At 38.2% G+C, this 17,977-nt stretch overlaps 1 protein-coding gene across 1 annotated transcript in view; it reads left to right on the top strand.

The window, feature by feature from the left end:
• Positions 1 to 338: 338 nt before the first annotated feature.
• PRTG (protogenin) overlaps positions 339 to 17,977 on the top strand; it is a 129,972-nt gene continuing 112,333 nt past the window's right edge. Inside the window, exons 1-3 of the mRNA XM_012658026.1 lie at positions 339 to 637; positions 2,813 to 3,115; positions 15,198 to 15,252. Of these exons, the coding sequence (XP_012513480.1) occupies positions 544 to 637; positions 2,813 to 3,115; positions 15,198 to 15,252 (452 nt within the window). The 5' untranslated portion in view covers positions 339 to 543. The remainder of the gene's footprint in view (positions 638 to 2,812; positions 3,116 to 15,197; positions 15,253 to 17,977) is intronic.

The raw sequence follows: 17,977 nt of genomic DNA, 5'->3' as shown, positions 1-17,977 counted from the left end.
CGCTGGGTCGGAAGGCTCGGCCTTTGTGGCTCTGTCCTGGACTGTGGCGCGGAGGCAGAGGGGGCGGAGACGGCGGAGACCCTCAGCCAGGGCTTGACCCCCAGGTGCATTGTCCGGCGGGGCCCGTCCCCTCCCCCCGGGGCCGCGACCCGGCCGCCACTGGGCTCCCTCCCAGCGTCTCCCTCCGCCAGCCGCGCCGACCTCCCGGTCCCCAGACCAGGGGCCAGATGTAGAAAGTAGTCCCAGGCCGGCAGTCGCGGCGCTGTCCACTCCGCCACCCCCGCCCTCTCCAGCCGCCGCCTCACTCCGCCCCCAGCCGGACTCTCAGGCCCCCAGCCTCTCGCGAGCGGGTGTCCGAGCACCGGCCTCGCCGCCACCAGAGACCAGCCGCCGGCCGTGCTGCGCCGCCCCACGCCGGTGCTCGAGCGGGAAGCCCAGGCTGCGCGCGTCCAGCCGCCGCACAGGGAACGCCCGGAGGCGTGGGCCGGCAGGCGGACAGGGGCTGCGGGGCGGCCGGTGAGCATGCCCGCGCTGCGCCGCTGAATGGCGCCTTCTCTGCGACCCCTCGCCCGGTGGCGGCCGCCAGGGATGCTGCTCGGCGCGCTCCTGCTCCTGCTGCTCCTCGGCCCGATTCCAGGTGGGCGCGCTTTCTTCTGTGTTTCTTTTACTGCTGTGGGGCGGGAGCTGGCGCGAGTGGGATGGGAAGAGATGAAACGGTGTGTGTGGGGTGGGGGGGACGGTGGCGGCGGGGTTCTGCGTGGTGGCGCTGACCACCGGTCCCTGCCCTCTCCCGGCGGCCGGTCCCGAGCCGCTTGCTGGCTGGAGGCACAAGTTGCCCGCAGGCTCTGCGGGCGCGCGAGCCGGGCTGAGGGGAGCCTCTCCCAGCGCACGCCCCTCCCCGCCGCGCGCCTTGGGCCACAAGGTTCTGGCGGCCGCTGTCCACTCTCATCCCTCCTTTCTCGCGCCATTGTCCCAGCTCCGGCCGCGTCCCCGCCTCCGCGTCCAGCCGGGGTTCTGCGCAGCCCGCCCGCCGGGGCCGCCGCGGACGCACGTGGCTTTATTTATATTGTTTCCTTAGTGGCTGCCTCGCCGCGCAGGGGGCGCCGCGGTTCCGCGCGGCTTCCTGTGTTTGCAGTGGGGGTTCCCCCACTTTTTAGGGCTGCGGAAGGGAATGGGTGAACTCATAGCCCAGGTCAGCACCACTAATGCCCCCAGTTCTTCGGCTCCAGATCGAGTGAGGAGATGGGAGGGTGCAGTTGGAAAGAGAAATGGGTTGGAAGTTGCATGGCCAGTTTGTGCCCCAGAGGAGGAGGAAGAAAAGTGCCCAAAGCTGGGAAAGAAGGTGTCTAAATAGAATTTCTTTCCTGCAGCTAGGTATTTTGGGGCAGGGCTTGAGGTGTGTACGGATCTGAAGGTTCCTCCAAACTGCAGATTAGCCTTGCGCAAACTTGAATGAACTCATTTTTTTCTCCCTTGCATCCGTATTGGTTTCCTCAGATAAAAGTGCAAAATGAATGGGGGGGGGGTAGGAGAGGTGATTGGGAGAATGGGTTATTTTATTTGCTTACAGGTTACAAACCCCTGACTTTCGTTTTTTCTGGAGGGGTTAGTTCTGTTAGCATGAGAAAAGGATCAAAGTCAGATGTGGCTCAGAAACACAATGGGCGCCTTCCGGAGCGTTCGGCGCAGCGCGGGGCTGTTAGGTGGCTCGCGTCGCCCTGGGCATATATTAGGGGACATCGAGAGCCCGGAAGCGTGAGGATTCCTAGGACCTGCCTTGATGAGAAACAGAGAAATTATCTCTAGGGATTTGTAATCATGGATTCAAAACGATCAGATGATGAAACGCTCCCCTTCCCCCGTCCCCCATTCTCCATTCGGCCCCAATCAATAGGCAAGATTTTAGCCAGCCTTTGCGCTAAATGCAGGAGGTGACCGAGTACTAGCTAGTCATCGGATGCTTTATCCTTGCGGGGCCAGAGGCAATGTGTATGCTTAGGATAAAGCCTTTCCTCTGCTCTGATAAAAATGTGTATTGGTTGATTAAGCAATCTCCTATCCCTATTAGACAGTAAGGACCAATTAGTCACGCATTTTTTTCCAACAGTTGGTAATTCTAAAAAAGTGAAACAAAAATTTCCTAATCCGATCACCCACTGAGTACAAGCAGCAAGAGTTACCAACTTTTCAAAGTCTATTGTTTGTCCTTTAAATACCCAGCTTGCTCTGCAGAAATTAAGTAAATGGATTTCTTTCAAGGAGAGGAGACTGAGTTTCTGCTGTAAAAGGGCAGATAGAAAAATGCAAACTTGTTATTTGTCACAAAAGATAAATGCACTTCCCAAAGGAGTAGGTGCCAAGGGTTCCAAAAACACTTCAAGGGACAAGGAAATAAACTTGCTTGTTCACAGAGTTGGAGTTTGGCTAATGATTTCTTGTAAAATTAGACTTTTACGACTTACTCTGTTCAAGATCTTTTTGACAAGCTTGTAAAAGTAGCAGACAGCTTGTGCTCATGAGTTTTCCTGATGATTTTGAAACGTTAGCAAGGAACTTCAGAACAGAATTCTCACAAAGTATAGAAGCTATTGAAATCTTCCCTATTCTTTTAGTGTAGATGTCATAAAAGGTGATTTGTCTGACTTGTTGAAAAGGTTTGCTGAAATTTAGATTGGTTTATTAAGGTGTTTGTAAGTTAACTAATATGATTTGTTAAACTTTTTATTATACCCTGAATATGTGTTTTAAATGGTTTTAAGAAATGATTTTGTGCCTGTAATTCTGGATATGCCTTTCTCCTTTTTCCTTATAGGAGTGTGGTGCTTTAGCGAACTGTTTTTTATAAAAGAACCACAGGATGTAACTGTCACAAGAAAGGACCCAGTCGTTTTAGATTGCCAGGCTCACGGAGAAGTTCCTATTAAGATCACATGGTTGAAAAATGGAGCAAAAGTATCTGAAAGTAAACGGATCCAGGTTCTTTTTAACGGCTCTTTATACATCAATGAGATGGAAGGCAGGCGAGGAGAGCAATCCGATGAAGGATTTTATCAGTGCTTGGCAATGAACAAATATGGAGCCATTCTTAGTCAAAAAGCTCATCTTACCTTATCAAGTAAGTGTTTAAGTTCTTGGTTGTTGATATTTTTCATTGCTACATTTTGATGATTTTTTGATTTATTAATATAACTCTAAAAATCACACATACATTAAGGATTTTACTGGAGATAATAGTTGATGCTAACTAAGGCATGCAGGGAAATCTGAAAAAAATACATACATAAATTCAAATGAGTGATCGAGAACAGAAGTCAAATTAGGTTTAGAATGCCAAGTAAAATAAAACCTGTAGAGGTGGCTTTATATAAATTCCAAGTGTTTCACACGGATGTAGAGATTTTGCCAACACAACAAAAGTTATTCTAAAATCTTGTCTTTTGGAAATTAGTAATTAAGTGAAAACAATCACAAGCAAATCTTCCACTTTGTAGATGGGCCCCATGAGTGCTAAGTCTTTCTTATAAGTCCAACTTCCATTTCTCTGACTGCTTTTAGATCACCCATGTTGCCTTTTAATTGTAAGAGAGGGCATTGGTCAGTAACTTTCAAGCCTTTGAAGTATTCCTAGTCTTTTCCTGCTGGGAGGGAAAGAGATTAAGGTCATTTCCATATCATGCTTAATGGACTTAAATCAGATCTGCTTATTTTTTCCCCAGTTATCATAAAGTTTGCTATCTAATGATTTCTTTTGTATTAACAACCCCATCAGATCAACTGTTTGTCCAAGTGATCCATTGCTTGGAGGTTGACCCGATAACTTTTGAGTGTAAAGATAGGCCTAGGACAGGCAGGGAACTCCTTGTTCCCACTGAGGCTTTCCACCTCTTCAGGTGATCAAACAGGCAGCACTCAAGATTACAATAGACTGCCTAAATCTTGAAAAACGAAACTGTATCTTAAAAATGGTTTTACAGGCATCCTAGCCACATGCTTTTGATAATCCAACAAAGATAGATTTTGTGCTACATTTGCAAATTGATCATTTACAAAGTGAACAATAGGAAGGAGGAGTTCTTGAGATAAAGGCTTAATCTTTAGGAAATAGCTTCCTTAAGGTCTACACAATTGAAATTTGGGAAGCTATTGGCAGGAATTTCCTAGGTGATTTTAACTGTTGTTAACAGTTCATTGCCATATTTATGCCACCCTTATATTAGTAATTTCATTGCTCTATAATAATGATTAACTGTAGAAAACAAATTGCAAGTAAAGATATTTTTATATTGAAATGTCAGAAAATTAGAAAAGTTTCCAGTTCTAACCCTACTCCCACCCCTGACAAAGACCAGAATTAACCTGAGAGGATTTCTGATAAACTTTTTTTTTTCTTGCTGCTGTAATCATTGGCTAATAATCATTTTTTTCATTGAGTAACAGTTTTCTGTACAGTACTATTTTCAAAATAGTGTGCTTTTATGCTTATGTTCTGTTCATTTAACTTTTGTCTAATGTAAAATTGTTCTGTGGAGTTGTAATTTTTCCACCTTTTGAGGTTTGTAGAATCTTGCTTATTTGTTTTCATACCCAGGAGCTGTAACTTGTATTACTTCTCAGGGGTAGAGTAGGGAGTGGAGAGGGTGGATAGGCTGTGAAAAGATGAAGCGTTTGTTATGACCACACGTTGTTTCCAGGACCTCCTGAGAAGCCTGACAGAATTCTAGGGCTCCCAGAAACACTTTTGAAAACATCCAGAGCTTTCTAACTTCATAAATAAAATCCGAATGGTACGATAGGTGTAACAAACAAATGTTAGTACTGGCTTTTTAAATATCTTTAGGTTTTTGTATATTTATAAATATTATCCTTAATAATAAATATTTAATTACATGTGAATCATTTTGAAGGCTGCTGTGGTGAAGTGATTTTCATATTTTTTTTAAGTAGCAAAACTTTCTAGTGGAACCATGTAGAACATTGCTTTGCTATTAACCACCAACTGTAATCAGTTTGGGACCACATCCTTCATATGTACACATTTTATTTAACCCTAAAGAGGTATTTTGCTAGAAAAATTCATTCAGTATTATGGGTTTAAAAGAAGAAATACATAGTTTAGATTTTTCTTGAGAAATATGGAATTTCTTAGAGATTTTGAATTACATAATTAGTTATGATATCTAAGAAACAATGTCCCATGATGGAGGCTCATATCACTTTATCCTGTGTTGGGGTAAAGATGTTATACATATTAAACAGGAAGAGAATAGGCATTAAGTGGACATTCCGGTTTTTTTTTTTTTTTTTTCTCTACAGCTAGTTCTCTTCTATTTATAACAGCAGGGTGCAAGTATGTTATTTTTCTTAGTCAAAGATTTTGTCAGCAAGCGTATCTTTTGGTTCAGAAGTGTAATAATACAGCACCTGGAAATCTAAAACTTTAACGTGTGCAAGTTTTAGATTTTTAACACACAGGCAATCAAGTCTTGGTTTCTAAACATAGGAACTAGAAGCTGAAAGTTGCACTCTAGGCAAGAATTCCATTATTCATGTGTAAATTAGGAATTCACAGGGTTAAAAGGTTAGAAACTGGCCAGGATGAGGTTTACCCTTGTGATAAAGAGCAGATGACCCTCATTCATTGGCCAAAGCTTTCATGTAGCTCTTCTGCAAAGTTAGTTATTGCCATGAATTGTTCTTGAGGAATGCAGAAATTCAAATGCGAACAGGCCTTTCCTTAAGTGTCACTATGGAGCCTTATCTCCCAAGCACATCAGAGCAGGGCTGCAGGGACAAGGTTCCTCCCCAAAGGCCTGGAGGCTTTGCTTTCCTGTTGTTCATCCAAGCACAAAAGAATTCATCTAACTTAGTTTTGCTAAGGCATCCCATTTTTAAAAGAAAGTATAGGGTTAAAGTAATACTTAGCTTTAAGAAAAGGTAATCCTTTTTATTGATAGCCATTTTAGGTGTTTTACAATTTCATGTCATTAGAATAGAAAGGGGAGTGATGTGGGAGGCCCTTTTCCCAGTTGTATACAAGAGAAGATTAAACTGTTTCCTATAAATTTCAATATTTTTAAATTTTGGCAAATCGCATTTTTACTTTCATGGGCACTAAATCTTTGTTATATAAACAATTTAATAAAATTTTAGGGATAAGAAATAATCTATGGATGTCTTGACATCTCTTGCATTCTTAATGTTGAAATAAGTAAGATAAATTTCATAGGAAAGCATTAGTGTGGTAAAACGGTCTCATATTTCAACAAGTTTAAATTAAGATAAGAGACATTTGAGAGAAGTGAAGGAGGAGGCGGGTTGTGTTCTGTGATGTGTAAAAGACTGGCTGTAAGCTAGTGATTGAACAGGAAGCTAGTTGTTTATTTCCTTTCCATAAAAGGTGGAAATTGAAGTCTTAGGAGAGAGGGAAAAAGAACATAAAGCTGGCTTGTATTTCTTGGGTTTTTCAGGCCTGTTCACTGCGAAAAATAATTTCTTATGTGAGCATTTGTAGCTGGAAGAGCATAGAAATTATTGTAAGTTTAAGATCCCCCCCCAAAATTTGAGGTTAATTTTGACATCAGTAAAGTTGTTTAGAGAGTGCATTTCTATAACTTTAAGTAGCAATAGTCATTTCCTTTACAAGGATGTAGGTTTTTCATGAATAAAATGTTTATCACTTCAGTTTAAATTAAGATGAAGTTTGAGGGTTTTTTGTGGGGTTAATGAAAACTGTTCTGTGGGTGTGGTTTATATCTTAAAGAGTAACGCATAAATTATAATCCAAAATTGATCTTGAAATGTGAAGTTAAAATATATTAAAACCATTTAAAGAGTGATTTTTTTTTTTAAACGGGGGGAGTGGTATATTGAAAAGAGAACAATAAGAACTATGAGACTGTAGCCTAGATTTTGGACTTTATTAATGATCCTGGACCCAAAATGGGCAAGATTTTGCTACATTGTTTTGTTGAGAGTTGTAGATGCTGTAGAGGACAGAGTCTCTTACCTGTGTGTATGTTCACTTTGAGTTAGCAGTTACCTGTCCTAATTTAAGAGGGCCAACACATAAGTAAAAGTAATTTGATCTTGGAAAAAATAAGACTGACAGAACTGAGGTATTTAGAGAGATCAATCTGCCAGCACTGTAGATAAGGCTCAATTGATGCTTTCTGGGATCCAAGAAAAATCACCTTTAAAAAGAGGAGGTGTGGTTCAAAAGTATGTTTCACTTAAAATTGATCATCTTAAAGTTGCATAAGTGAAGTCAAGGAAGTAAAAGTTTCATATATAATTCTACAGGCTTATTTACAATAATACTTGGTCCTTAAAGTCTGTCTACTTAAAGTCTGTTTATCAGGTGCATGATAATCTCTGGGTAATGGAACCAGTTTTTCTCACTTTGCACTTGATTAGTGAGGATCATTTCTCATTTTCAGAAACCTGTAACACTATCTTACTCTTTTAAAAAGTTTTCGGATTTTTGTTTTTTAACAAAGTACGGTTCAGGGAGGGGTAGAATTATAATTTCCTTTGAGGTGTATATATTTAATAAATGTATGTATTTATTTTATTTCTGTCCAGCTTCTTAATGGAATTTTGAAAGGCTATTAGGTATGACTCCTTTTTGTCAACTCTCTCTGATTATTCTGAAGAAAGGGTTTCACTCACAGCAGTTGTTTGCCCAGGGATTTGTTGTCATTGTTCCCAAATTTAACAGCTGGGCCTGTTGATGAAGTCCAGAGTAATTTAAAAGAATAGCAAAAATCAGATCTTTTAAGCAGGGCTTTAGGTTAAAGGAATATTTCAGTTAATAAGTAAAATGCATTTGAGGTTACTTTTTTGAAAAACATGAAATTCTTGACAAAACTACAATTTTGAGAGATGATTTTTATCTCATGAACAGGGTTGCTCAATTGGGATTGATTACTTAAGGCATTTAAACTGATCATTACTGTTTATGTGAAAAATAATAATGCTTCAGGCATTTTGTTGAGAATCCTTCTGAATTTTAAAGACAGCTATGATTATTGAGATGATTTTTTAAAAAAATCGTAAAAATTACCCTTTAAATTTGGTTTTCATTGTCAGTCAAGATTATTTTAATACTTTTGAGAGTTTACAGTGTCCAGAGTCCATTAAATCATTTTTTTACTCATCATTTAAATCTTGGTAAATAAGAAAGGAAGAGGAAGATACAGTAGTAATCATTGAAGTAACATTTGCAGTTGCCCTAGCATAGTACTCTGCACAGAGTGAGCTCACAGTAAACACTTGACAATGGCGATGTACAGAAAAGGTAAAAATGTACCAAATGACCTTCAGCAGCAATAATTCTGAAGCCAAGTGAACTGCTGCAGGAATATGTATGCAGAGGATAAAGGCATCATCCTCACAAAGGTCTCTGACAGTAATCTGACAAATACTTTCCTGACTTTTACATTCCTTGTGTTTTTTTTAACCTTGGGTTCTCAGAAACTGCTTTTGATGATCATTTAAAAGCCAAATTCTTATGGACTGAGCAGAAGGCATGAATTAAAAATGTTTTCTCAGTTTCTTGAAGGTTTTCCCTTTCCTCGTGGGGGTTTTTACAGACACACACACACACACACACACACACAGACATATATATTATAGCTTTAGCATTTGCGGTGGCTAGATTAATCAAGTGGCTGGTGGCTGTTGGAGAATGCAGTTGTTGTTCAGGGCTCTGGTTTGAAACTTGGATCCTCAACTGAGTTTAGTCCTTAAAACTTATGGAAAGAAATTTTTCTTTGTAAATTAACTTTATGAAACTATAGTAAATCCTTGTTTATCTAGGACAATGTGACAATTTTTTTTCTTTAATGGTGCTGCTTTATACAGACTACTTTAGATAAATCATATTCTTTGGGAATAATCCTCCAAAATAGCCCTTTTATTGTTTTGTAGTCTTTTAGTACCACTTAGAATGTGATTTGCTCAATGGATTATCTTCCACTCTACCAATATTTACCAAAAAAAACCCCAAAACATGATATTTCTATCTATGGATTACATTTCTCAGGTTTCTCAGCCTTGGGCCAGATAATTCCTTGTTGTGGGGGCTGTCCTATGCATTGTATGAAGTGTAGCAGCATCCCTGGCCTTTACCCACCAAATGCCAGTAGCACCTTCTCCCAGTTGTGACAGCCAAAAAGTGTCTACCAGGAGACAAAATCACCCCTGATTGATAACTACTGATTTTTCCAAAAGTAGTAGAAAACTTCTTTCCAAGTGACACTGGATCATTAGTTACTTTAACTGCTTCTGTCTTATCCTTGACATTCTACTTTTTTTGGTGTTAGCAATGCTAAATTTTATTGATTGGAGAACTATTTACTATTTTTAAATATTGTGAAGGAAACTTTATAAAAAAATAATGTGTTCAGCCCAAGCTCGGTGGCTCATGTCTGTAATCCTAGCACTCTGGGAAGTGGAGGCGGGAGGATCCATTGAGGCCAGGCGTTGGAGACCAGCCTGAACAAGAGTGAGACCCCATCTCTACAAAAAATAGAAAATAGAAAAATTAGCTGGGAGTGGTGGCACATGCCTATGGTCCCAGCTGCTTGGGAGGCTGAGGCAGAGGATCACTTAAGGCCAGGAGTTTGAGGTTGTAGTGAGCTATGTTGATGCCACTGCACTCTAGCCTGGGCGACAGAGCGAGACCCTGTCTCAAAAAAAAAAAAGTGTGTTCAGGTCATTTTCTAAGTTGGAGTGATAGTGCTTCTCCATTCCTTTTTCACACACACAGTACATTGGAAACTGCTATTAAGAGTTAACTCTTTGTAGGTCCATTCATTTTGATTTTGATACTTTAGATCTTAGGGATATCTAGTCAAAGAATAAATATAATAAATAATGTAATAAATGTAATAAATAAATAAATAATAGTAAATTTCATTAACCTTGTTTACTCAGCACCTTTTATTTTCTTAATGCGATGGACACCATAGTTGAAAAGATAGGAGAGATCTCCATGTGTGGCGAATGTTAAACAGAATCTGTTGTGGTGTTTTGCATGGAGACGAGGAAAACTATATGGCTTTATAGACCACAGAATAGCATTTGCTGTGTAGTAGGTGGCTTGTTAGGTGAATAGTTAATAGGAATCTTTTCAGCTAATTTAGCAGTACCATCAACTCTTGTTTTGGGTAGAAGCACTTCCTGCAGATTATGATGTAAAGATGGTAGGGTCTTGAGAGGGCATCAAGGGGTGAGTAAAGGAAAAAGAATTAGGTGCTACAGTATGTTAACCAGCACACAAGAAGGTGCAGGCAAAATTTTGAATGGTTATTTTTGAAATACTTGTTTTACATTATTTATTAGTGGTGGGTAGGGATTTTACAGTATGCATTTTCCCCAAGCTACCACTTTCTGTGTGTGCTTCAGTGTTGGTTAGCTATATATGCTAACCAAAAGTTACTGCTCTTGCTTCATGTAGAGGCCAGTAGCCACTGGTGGCCCAAGCAGCAAGTTGAGATGGATGAAGGAAGAAATAGTCTTCTAATGAGGGGCTCTTGTCCTAAGCAAGGCTGCTTGAATATTTGGCACCATGTGTTCTACTCCAAAAAGTACTTGGAGTAGAACAAATGATCAGTTAGTTTAAAATCCACCTTTTTCTTGCAGCTAAGGAACATTCTGCTATAAAAAAATAGTATTTGTGTTAAGATAGAGTTTTAATGTTCTTGACACACTTTCTTTATGAAAGCTGACAAGCTTCAATATCTGGTAAATATTTTTAGTGCTACCATATTGTTTATTAAGTTGCCGGAAGCTCTGCTGAAAAGTGGAAAGAATGACAAAGAGGAAGAGAACCAAGCAAGCATTGGTGCATTCTCCATTACTGATAACTTGTGTGACTTTAGACAAATCACTGAATAATTCTAGTCCTTAGTTATCACATCTTTAAATATAAGTAGCTGGAGAAAAAAGGGGGTATGGATGTTGAGCAGCATATTACCCTTATTTTTTTTTATTTCAGCATATTATGGGGGTACAGATGTTTAGGTTACGTATGTTGCCCTCCCCCCCCAAAGTCCGAGTTTCAAATATGTCCATCCTTCGGGTGGTGCGCATTGCACTCTTTGTGTATTCATATACCCGTCCCCTCCTCCCTCCTCCCCCTTCCCCCCTCCCCCCTGCCCAACATCCAATAGACGTTATTCTTATATGTGCACTTATGTGTTGATCAGTTAATACCAATTTGATGGTGAGTACATGTGGTGGTTGTCTTTCCATTCTTGGGATACCTCACTTAGTAGAATGCGTTCCAGCTCTATCCAGGAGTATACAAGAGGTGCTATATCACCATTGTTTCTTAAAGCTGAATAGTACTCCTTGGTATACATATACCACATTTTATTAATCCACTCATGTATTGATGGACACTTGGGTTTTTTCCACATCTTTGCAATTGTGAATTGTGCTGCTATAAACATTTGGGTGCAGGTGTCTTTATTATACGGTATCATTTGCTCTTTTGGGTAGATGCCTAGTAATGGGATTGCTGGATCGAATGGTACTTCTACTTGTTTCTCTTTAAGGTATCTCCATATTGCTTTCCACAGAGGTTGCACTGGTTTGTAGTCCCACCAACAGTGCATGAGTGTTCCTGTCTCTCCGCATCCACGCCAACATTTATTGTTTTGGGACTTTTTGATAAAGGCCAGTGTCACTGGAGATAAGTGATATCTCATTGTGGTTTTAATTTACATTTCCCTGATGATTAGAGATGTTGAGCATTTTTTCATATGTTTTTTGGCCATTATTCTGTCTTCTTTTGAAAAGTTTCTGTTCATGTCCTTTGCCCACTTTTTGATAGGGTCGTTTGATTTTTTCTTGTTGATTTTCCCGAGTTCTAAGTAGATTCTGGTTATCAGCCCTTTATCGGATTTGTAGCATGCAAAAATTTTCTCCCATTCTGTAGGTTGTCTGTTTGCTCTTGTGACAGTTTCTTTGGCTTACCCTTATTTTTTGTAATTCTGTTATTGTAGTTCTAAGTAAATGGTCAATAAATATTTACTTTATAAGATTGAGTCCAATTACATTGCAAGAGAATCATCGAAGTCATTGAGAAAAAATTAAAATAACTTGGGTATCATTTAACTTACCTTTTAGGACTTCATACAGAGGAGGTCTGAAACCAATACTGATAATTAGGACTACTACTACTATTTTTTTTTTTTTTTCGAGACAGGGTCTCACTCTGTCACCCGGGCTAGAGTGCACTGGCATCCTCATAGCTCACTGCAGCCTCAAACTCCTGGGCTCAAGCTATCCTCCTGCCTTGGCCTCCCAAGTAGCTGGGATGACAGGCACACGCCAGCCACCACACTCTGCTAATTTTTCTATTTTTTGTTGAGACAAAGTCTTGCTCTTGCTCAGGCTGGTCTCGAACTCCAGGCCTCAAGCAATCCTCCCACCTCAGCCTCCCAGAGTGCTAGGATTAAAAAATGAGAGCCACTGGGCCTGGCCAGAACTAGTACTATTTTTAAGAGTATAGAAAAATAAGTTACTTTGTCTGGGATTGAATAGTTCAGAATGGTTATGCTACTTTGGTGGTTGACACGGTGTATGAGAAATATAGCTTTAAAAATACAGTCATCCGTCACATAACAACATTTCAGTCAACAACTGACCACATATATGATGGTGGTCACATAAGATTGTACTGTATTTTTACTGTACCTTTTCTATGTTTAGATAAACAAATACTGTTGTGCTACAGTTGCCTGTAGTATTCAGTACAGTAATGTGCTATACAGGTTTGTAGCCTAGAAGCAATAGGTTATATAGCCTAGGTGTGCAGTTGGCTCTATCATCTAGGTTTGAATGTGTACTCTGTGATGTTCACACAAAGATGAAATCATCTAATGATGCATTTCTCAGACCATATCCTCATAAAGTGATACATGACTGTATGTGTTTGGTTCTTTTAATAATTAATAGTGTATTCTGATGTTTATTGACTCAGTATTTTAAAAAATATAGTTCTGACTTCATCGTGGGAGTTTTGCTATGTATTTGTGTTTTATAGAAATAGATTATGCTGGCTCCCCACCCCGACCAGTTGCTATTAAGAATAAGGTTTAATTTCTCTCTCAGCTTTCAAACTGAATTAGCTTGAGTCCCTGTGATTGGATTTAAAGTAACTTAGATTAAAATATTGACCTCAAGTGGATATATAATAGAAAAAAATGCTTTGATGTTGGTATTACCATTTTTTAAAAGAATGGATCACAGCTTTTCTTAAGTAATTTTGCCAGTTGAATGTTTACTCTCTTCTCAATAAAAAGAATTAACTTTTTGTATGTTTAAGAAGCTACATTCATGCTCTAACTTAGTAATGCTTTTACCATAATTTAAATTGTAGAACCAACTTCATTAAACCAATAAGATTACCAGAAGTTACCAAAAGGATTATTAAAAGCATTTTCACTGAGGGAATATGATTTCTTCAAAGCCTGCAAATGTTCTTACCTCGATGATTTGCCATATTTTAAAAAATCTGTGATAATACATGCAAGGAAGTATACAGATAGAAGATGCTTTGTGAAATTTAAGTTTAATTTTCATTAATTTAAAGTCCATAAGATGTGGAGAAAATATTACTGCTTAGCAAACAACAAAAATTGTAAGTGTGTCCACAGTCAGTCAATAAAGATGTAACCACAAAGAGCGCAATGTGCACCATCCAAGGGATGGACACGCTTGAAACTCAGACTTGGGGGGCAGGGGGGAGGCAAGGGCAACATATGTAACCTAAACATCTGTACCCCCATAATATGCTGAAATAAAAAAAAAAATAAAGATGTGACCAGTTTCTTAAGATGCTGGAATTGATTCTGCCATTTTTTATCAGGACAGAAAGAAGCTGATAATCAGTTTTTCCCTGTTAAGCAACTTTCAGAACGGAATGAAATTGGGGAAGAAAATGAAATAAGAGAGACAAAGAAAATACATTATTTTCCACTAATCTCCAAATATTTAGACTTGTTAAGATACTGGCAATGAACATTTTGAAGAGAGAGACTTGAGATTCTCTAAAACTTATCCTGTAGTCAGAAGAGGATCCTTATTGCTTGCTTTGACTTGTGGTGTCATCATTACTTTCTGTACCACGAGTGAAGATCACAACTTCTCTAGTATTCGAAATTTCTGTTTTGCAAATAAGGAATATGAAGGTGAGAAGGAGGTTAAGTGCCTTTCTCAAGGACACAAGTACTAGATCTAGAACTAGAGCTCAGGTTTTCCGATTATAGTCTTGAATTTGCAGTGCGTAAGTAAGCTTTTCTTCTGTGTGTTGTGTGGAAATGTGTCTTTCTGTATTCAAATTATATCATCAAATCCAGAATATGGAAAAGAGAATGGTAACAGAACTGACGCTGAAATTAAAGATATTTCTTAACTTCTTAATCTTTTAAAAATATGACTATTTCATTTTTATTCAACGCATCCTTTCCTGCTGTATTTGTATAAGGTTTTTTGTTGATGTAGTAAATAGGTGATTTTTGAATAAATCGCTAATGTGTTTCTATTTTTGTCCTTTAACACTTGATGGAATTTCTTGTGTATATCCTGCATGTGTGGAGATGGAGCACCAGTCCTTTTAGAGGTTCAGCATTTGTTGATGTATCTGTCCAAACTGAAGAAACTTTGATTTAAAGCAGTGATTTACAACGTGGCTTTGAAGAATCACCAATGGAGTGGGGCTTTTTTGTAGTTAAAAGGTTGAGTTTTAAGTTAATGTCATTATTATTATTGCATGGGAAAAGAGCATAGTGACTGCCTATGTCTAGCATGGAAATGTTTCTTGGAAAAATAACAGTTTTATTGAGATATAATTCACATATCACAGAATTCACTCTTTTAAAGTATACAATTCAGTGGGTTTTGTGCATCTAACATGACTAATTCCAGAACATTTTCATCACTCCAAAAAGAAACCTTGTGTCTATTCACTCATTCCCTCTTTTCCTCTCCCTGTAGCAACCACTGGTCTACTTTCTGTCTCAATAGATTTGCTTGTTTTGAATATTCAATATAAACAAAATTATATCATATGTGGTCTTTGTGTGAAATTGGCACAGCATCTTTATGCTAACAGCTAGTCTCACCGTTTATGTGGTCACTTATGCAAATATCACTTTTGTCTTAACTTGTTTGTTTGATTTTGCGAGTCTGTGTTTACCCTTATGACCGTGCCACCAAAGCGAAAGTCCACTGCAAGTCCGGGTGAGCCTGCAGCAAAGAGAAAGGTGATTACAATGGAAACGAAAGTAGAAATAATGAAGTGTTTGGAGAAAGACCAGATGCCATCATTCCTTGGGAAAGCATTAGACTTCAGTCACTCAACTATTGAAACAATTATAAAGGATAAAGTGAGAATAAGGGAACCTGTGAAAGGCAGTGCTCCAATGAAAGCGTCGATTGTTACTAAGCAGTATAGTGGGTTAATTATTTAAATGGAAAGGTTATCATTGATTTGGTTAGAAGATCAGAATAAGCGTAACACTCCTATTAGCTTAGCATTGATATAACATTAGTTGAGTGTTAACCTTTAATATTCTTTTTTGAAATTTCTCCTGTCTAAACTTTCTGTATAAGTTTGTTTTTATGCTCTGTTTGTTTGAGGTAAAAGAAAGTGCACAATAGTCTCTGTAACTTATTACAGTAAAGGGGTATTATTATTATTGCAATATTACACAGTATTATTATTACCACAAGAGCCATTATTATTATTAATATTATTATCCTATATGTGCTGTTCATCAGGGATCTGAGTTACATACAAATCTGACCTGAAGACATTCTCAGGAATGTATCTCGTAACCGGGACCACCTATACTTCTTTCTTTCTTATGGCTAAATAAGATTCCATTGTATGGACATATCACATTTTGTTTATCCTTTCATCTGTTGGTGGACACTTGAATTGTTTCCATTTGCGGTCAACATTGGCATGCAAATATCTGTTTGAGTCCCTGTTTTTATTTCTTTGGGTAATAAAGAAATTAAGAAAGGAGTAGAATTGCTGGGTCATAAGATAATTCTACATTTAACTTTTTGAAGAGCCACCAAACTATTTTCCATAGTGACTGTACTACTAGCAATGGGAGAGGGTTCTCGTATTTTGACTTCTCTGTCAACACTAGTTGTTTTCCTTTTATAAAAAACAGTATCAACCTAGTAGGTGTGAAGTGGTATCTCTCTGTAGTTTTGGTTTTCATTTCCATAAAAGCTGGTGAAGTTGACATCTATTCATGTGCTTTTTGGCCATTTGTTTATCTTCTTTGGAGAAATGGAAATTCTGCTCTTTTGTCCATTTTTTAATTGGCTTTTTGGTCTTCTTGTTGAGTTGTAGGTGTTCTTTATATATTCTGAATATTAAACCCTTATCAGATTTATGATTTGCAAATATTTTTTCCCATTCTGTATTTTGTCTTTTTGTTATAATGTTCTTTGATGCATAAACATTTTTAGTTTTGATGAAGTCCAATTTATTTTTTTGTTGCTTGTGCTTTTGGTGTCATATCTAATAATCCATTGCCAAATCCAGTGGTAGGGGTTCAACTTCATACTTTTGTATGTGGAAATCCAGTTATCCCTGTACCATTTTTGTCCCCTGAATGGTCTTGGCACCCTTGTTGAAATCACTTGGCCATAGATATATGGGGTTTATTTCTGGACTTTTAGTTCTATTCCATTGGTCTGTATGCCTATCTTTATGCCAATACCTAACTATTTTGGCTATTACCACACTATTGTAGTTTCTTATTAAGTTTTTAAATCAGAAAATGTGAGTCTTCTTTGTTCTTCTTTCTTAAGACTGTTTTGGCTACTCTGGGCCCCTTGCAATTCCACAGGACTTTGAGGATTGCCTTTTCCATTTCTGCGTAAAAGAATATTGGAATTTAGACAACGATTGCATTCAATCTGTAAATCTTTAGGTAGTATTGACATCTTAACAATATTAAGTCTTCCAGTCTAGTAATGGCATGCCTTTCCATTTACTTAGATCTTTATTTTCTTTCAGTAATGTTTTGTAGTTTTCAGTGTGTAAGTCACAGGTCTTTCTTTCACCTTTTGATGAAGTTTATTTCTAGGCATTTTATTCTTTTGGGTGCTATTGCAAATGAAATTATTTTCTTAATTTCCTTTTCAGATAGTTTATTGCTGGTATATGTAAACACAGCAGCTTTATATGTGTTGATATTATACCCTAAAATTCTTCTGAATTCATTTATTAGCTCTAATAGCTTTCTTGTGGATTCTTTGGGATTTTCTATAAATAGGATCATATCATCTATGAATGATACAGTTTTACTTCTTTCTCTCCAATTTGGATGCTTTTTATTTCTTTTACTTGTCTAATTGCTCTATCTATGATTTTTAGTACAATGTTGAATAGCAATGATGAAAGTGGACATCATTGTCTTTTTCCTGATCATAGGGGAAAAGCTTTCAGTTGTTCACCATTGAGTGTGATGTTAGCTGTGAGTTTTTCATAAATGCCCTTTATCGTGCTGAGGAAATTTCCTTCTATTCCTAGTTTTCTGAGTGTTTTTATTATGAAAGTGTGTTGGATTTTTTCAAATGTCTTTTTTGCATCAATTGAGATAATCATATTTCTTTCATTTGTTCTATTAATGTGGTATATTACATTAATTTTCTTTTATCAAATCACTCTTGCATTCCTAGGATAAATTTTATTTGATCAGAATAATCCTTTTAATATATTTTTGGACTTGGTTTGTTAGTTTGTTGAGATTTTGCATGCATATTTATAGAGGAAATTTTTTTGTGTGTTATCTTTTTGGCTTTGATGTTAAAGTTGTCCTCACAGAGTGAGCTAGTAAGTGTTCCCTACTCTTCTATTTTGTGGAAGAGTTTGAGAAGTGTTGATATTAATTCTTTTTTTTTTTTTTGAGACAGAGTCTCACTGTGTTGCCCGGGCTAG

The sequence above is a fragment of the Propithecus coquereli genome, unplaced genomic scaffold, assembly GCF_000956105.1.
Source record: "Propithecus coquereli isolate 6110/MARCELLA unplaced genomic scaffold, Pcoq_1.0 Scaffold57, whole genome shotgun sequence".
NCBI classification, from domain to species: Eukaryota; Metazoa; Chordata; class Mammalia; order Primates; family Indriidae; genus Propithecus; species Propithecus coquereli.
Note: the sequence above shows the minus strand (reverse complement) of the source record. Positions and strands in the feature narration are given on the sequence as shown.